Genomic DNA, 2,339 nt, shown 5'->3' with positions numbered 1-2,339 from the left:
TAATAATTTAAATAAATTTGATTCATTGGACTTCAATTGTTGGGTGCCTAGGATTTTGGATCACATGCATTAAGGGTTCAAACTAGCCTTAATTAAATTTCTCGATTGTTTGCACGGGGCACCACTTGATTTGATCAAGTTGGGCGTGCCCAATTGGATGAGGGCATGTGAGACCAGAAAGGGGTGTCCCCTAAGCCCCATGTGGCATATGAGAAAGTGGGTGAAAAGGCTCCAAGAGTTGGCACCTAATGGATCTCCTAAAGATGATCAAAGATCTAAAGCTACAAGGATTCTTAATGTAAGTAGGACTTGCATTAAGGGACTGCTTGGTTTTGAATAGGATTCAAACCTTTTACCTATTTAAAGGGGCCTTCTCTAAGGCTCTATATATCAAATTTCTAATAGCCCACACGTCTCCTAAGATCTCTCCACACCTCTCCCTCTTCTCCTTGTTTCCAACGCCCAAAGGGGTTTAAGCATCCATCATCTCCACACCTAAGGAAGCTTGGGAGGCACCTCTTTGTGGCTAATCTCTAGAGCTTGGTTGCTACATAATCAAGGGAAGGAGAGCAAGAAAAGAAGGGAAGAAAAAGATCAAGAAAAGGATCAAAGAGTTGATCGCGATTCAGGTTTCGTGCAGATTCGCAGGATGATCGTTCTTGGAAAAGAAAGATCAACAGTATAGAGAGCTGTTTCAGGCTGATCTTGAGTGGATGCCCATTGGAGATTGGACACTTACATGACTAAGAAAGAACCTACCTTCTTGTAGATCCAGATTCAAAGAAAGAAATTGCGAAACAGGTATGTGCTTCGATCACATATTTAATTTCAGTATAAAATTCAGTATGTGTTTAATTTCAATATATGAAATAAATCTTTCTATTTTTTATTTTATGTATACATAATTTAAATTAAAAGATGTTTTAATCTTCTATTCTACTATATTATTTAGACAAAAAAATTTTGAAATATACATTTATGTCCCTGTACGAAATTTCAACAGGTTAAAGTATTTTTGTGGTTTGAAAGATCTTGCATCGCCAAAAAAAAAAAGGTAAAACCAAGTTTACAATTTATTTCATTATCACAAGTCAAATATAGATGAAAGAGAAGAACCAACACAAAGTTGGAAGGGCCGGTGTTAAAAGAGGCAAAAAAATTATAAAATGTTGATTTATAAAGCAGCACGGCTTTATGATTGCTCTTGGTCCTCTTCAGGCTCGGGTGCCGGCTCCACTGGTGCTTGCTCTTGCTCAGTAGCACTCCGTTTCGTCGAAGCAGCCTTGATTAGGTGATTGTAGCTTCCCTTCTCCTTGAACAACTGGGCAAAGTGGTGCTTGCAGTAGAGGATGCCATCGAGCGCTGCATAGGATGATGGCGTAAGGGTGCACCCTCCATGAGAGCACTTGAAACAGGTTTTGTGGTATGATTCTCCCTCCACAGTTATCTGCCACAACAAAGAGAAAAGTAGTGAGAAGTTATGCTGAGTATCTTATTTTAGTCCTAACATATGATGGGAAGTAGAAGAACTAACCTTTTCCAGAGGATATGCTGTTTTGTTGCAGCTGGCACATTTGTCTTGGGTCCCACAGAACATGTAGGACACCTTGCTCGGGGTCCTATTCTGTTAAGGTTAGATCATATTACATTAGCCATGCATTGATAATGATATTGCGGTTAGTTATTTCCTAGAGGAACAAAGGGAAAAGAGGAATTTGAACGATGGAGCTTAAAGTCAAGTTAGTGTACCAGTTCATTCTTATCCTTTGCACCTGAGCATATCACAGAACCAACATCAAGCCATGACGCATTCAACAAAAAGAAGTTATTGATTAATTTTGAGATTTGAGAGTCTTAGCTCAAGAAATGATCCAAGTATAGATGGATGACCAATGACTATGATTTGGATCGCTAGCAAAGAATATAAAATGTAAAAATTCTTTCATGTATTAGTTTGAAAAAATCATAAAATTCTAAGGAGAATGAAGATTTTTACCTGTCGGAAATTTCTTGGTGAAGCTGCCGGTTTCCTTAAAGAGCTGCTCAAAGTGAGGTTTGCAGTAGAGGACTCCATCCATGGAAGAGTAGTTGCACATCTAAGGACATGCCCAGAAAACATATGAAATATAATTTTTCCCTAATGAAAAGCAACTAGAAAGGTTAAAACGTGTTTCAGTACTGACATATTGCTATATAAAGTCCATTGCTCGAAATTGATATCAAACCACCGTATAGCTTAATTTTAGCCATCCAATTGCAATAGCATCTTATAACAACAAATTAATTTTTCTCAGAAAAATAAAACGGCAAATTAACATTGATTTGAACATTTTACATAT

At 37.7% G+C, this 2,339-nt stretch overlaps 1 protein-coding gene across 1 annotated transcript; it reads right to left on the bottom strand.

The window, feature by feature from the left end:
• Nucleotides 1–1,102: 1,102 nt before the first annotated feature.
• LOC140852513 (LIM domain-containing protein WLIM2b-like) lies at nucleotides 1,103–2,096 on the bottom strand. The gene is made up of 4 exons (XM_073245801.1): nucleotides 1,997–2,096; nucleotides 1,750–1,772; nucleotides 1,535–1,624; nucleotides 1,103–1,447 (listed from the first exon to the last, which is right to left on the bottom strand). Exons 1-4 carry the CDS (start codon nucleotides 2,094–2,096, stop codon nucleotides 1,193–1,195), a joined length of 468 nt encoding a protein of 155 aa, XP_073101902.1. The 3' UTR covers nucleotides 1,103–1,192.
• Between the last annotated feature and the right edge of the window lie 243 nt (nucleotides 2,097–2,339).

This window comes from Elaeis guineensis, chromosome 11 (genome assembly GCF_000442705.2).
Source record: "Elaeis guineensis isolate ETL-2024a chromosome 11, EG11, whole genome shotgun sequence".
In the NCBI taxonomy this organism is placed as follows: Eukaryota; Viridiplantae; Streptophyta; class Magnoliopsida; order Arecales; family Arecaceae; genus Elaeis; species Elaeis guineensis.
Note: the sequence above shows the minus strand (reverse complement) of the source record. Positions and strands in the feature narration are given on the sequence as shown.

Coding starts and splice junctions, on each gene's coding strand:
- LOC140852513 (XM_073245801.1), bottom strand. CDS start 2,096: ATGTGCAACTACTCTTCCATGGATGGAGTCCTCTACTGCAAACCTCAC. Junction 1,773..1,996: donor CACCAAGAAATTTCCGACAG/GTAAAAATCTTC, acceptor TGATATGCTCAG/GTGCAAAGGATAAGAATGAA. Junction 1,448..1,534: donor CAGCATATCCTCTGGAAAAG/GTTAGTTCTTCT, acceptor TTGTTGTGGCAG/ATAACTGTGGAGGGAGAATC.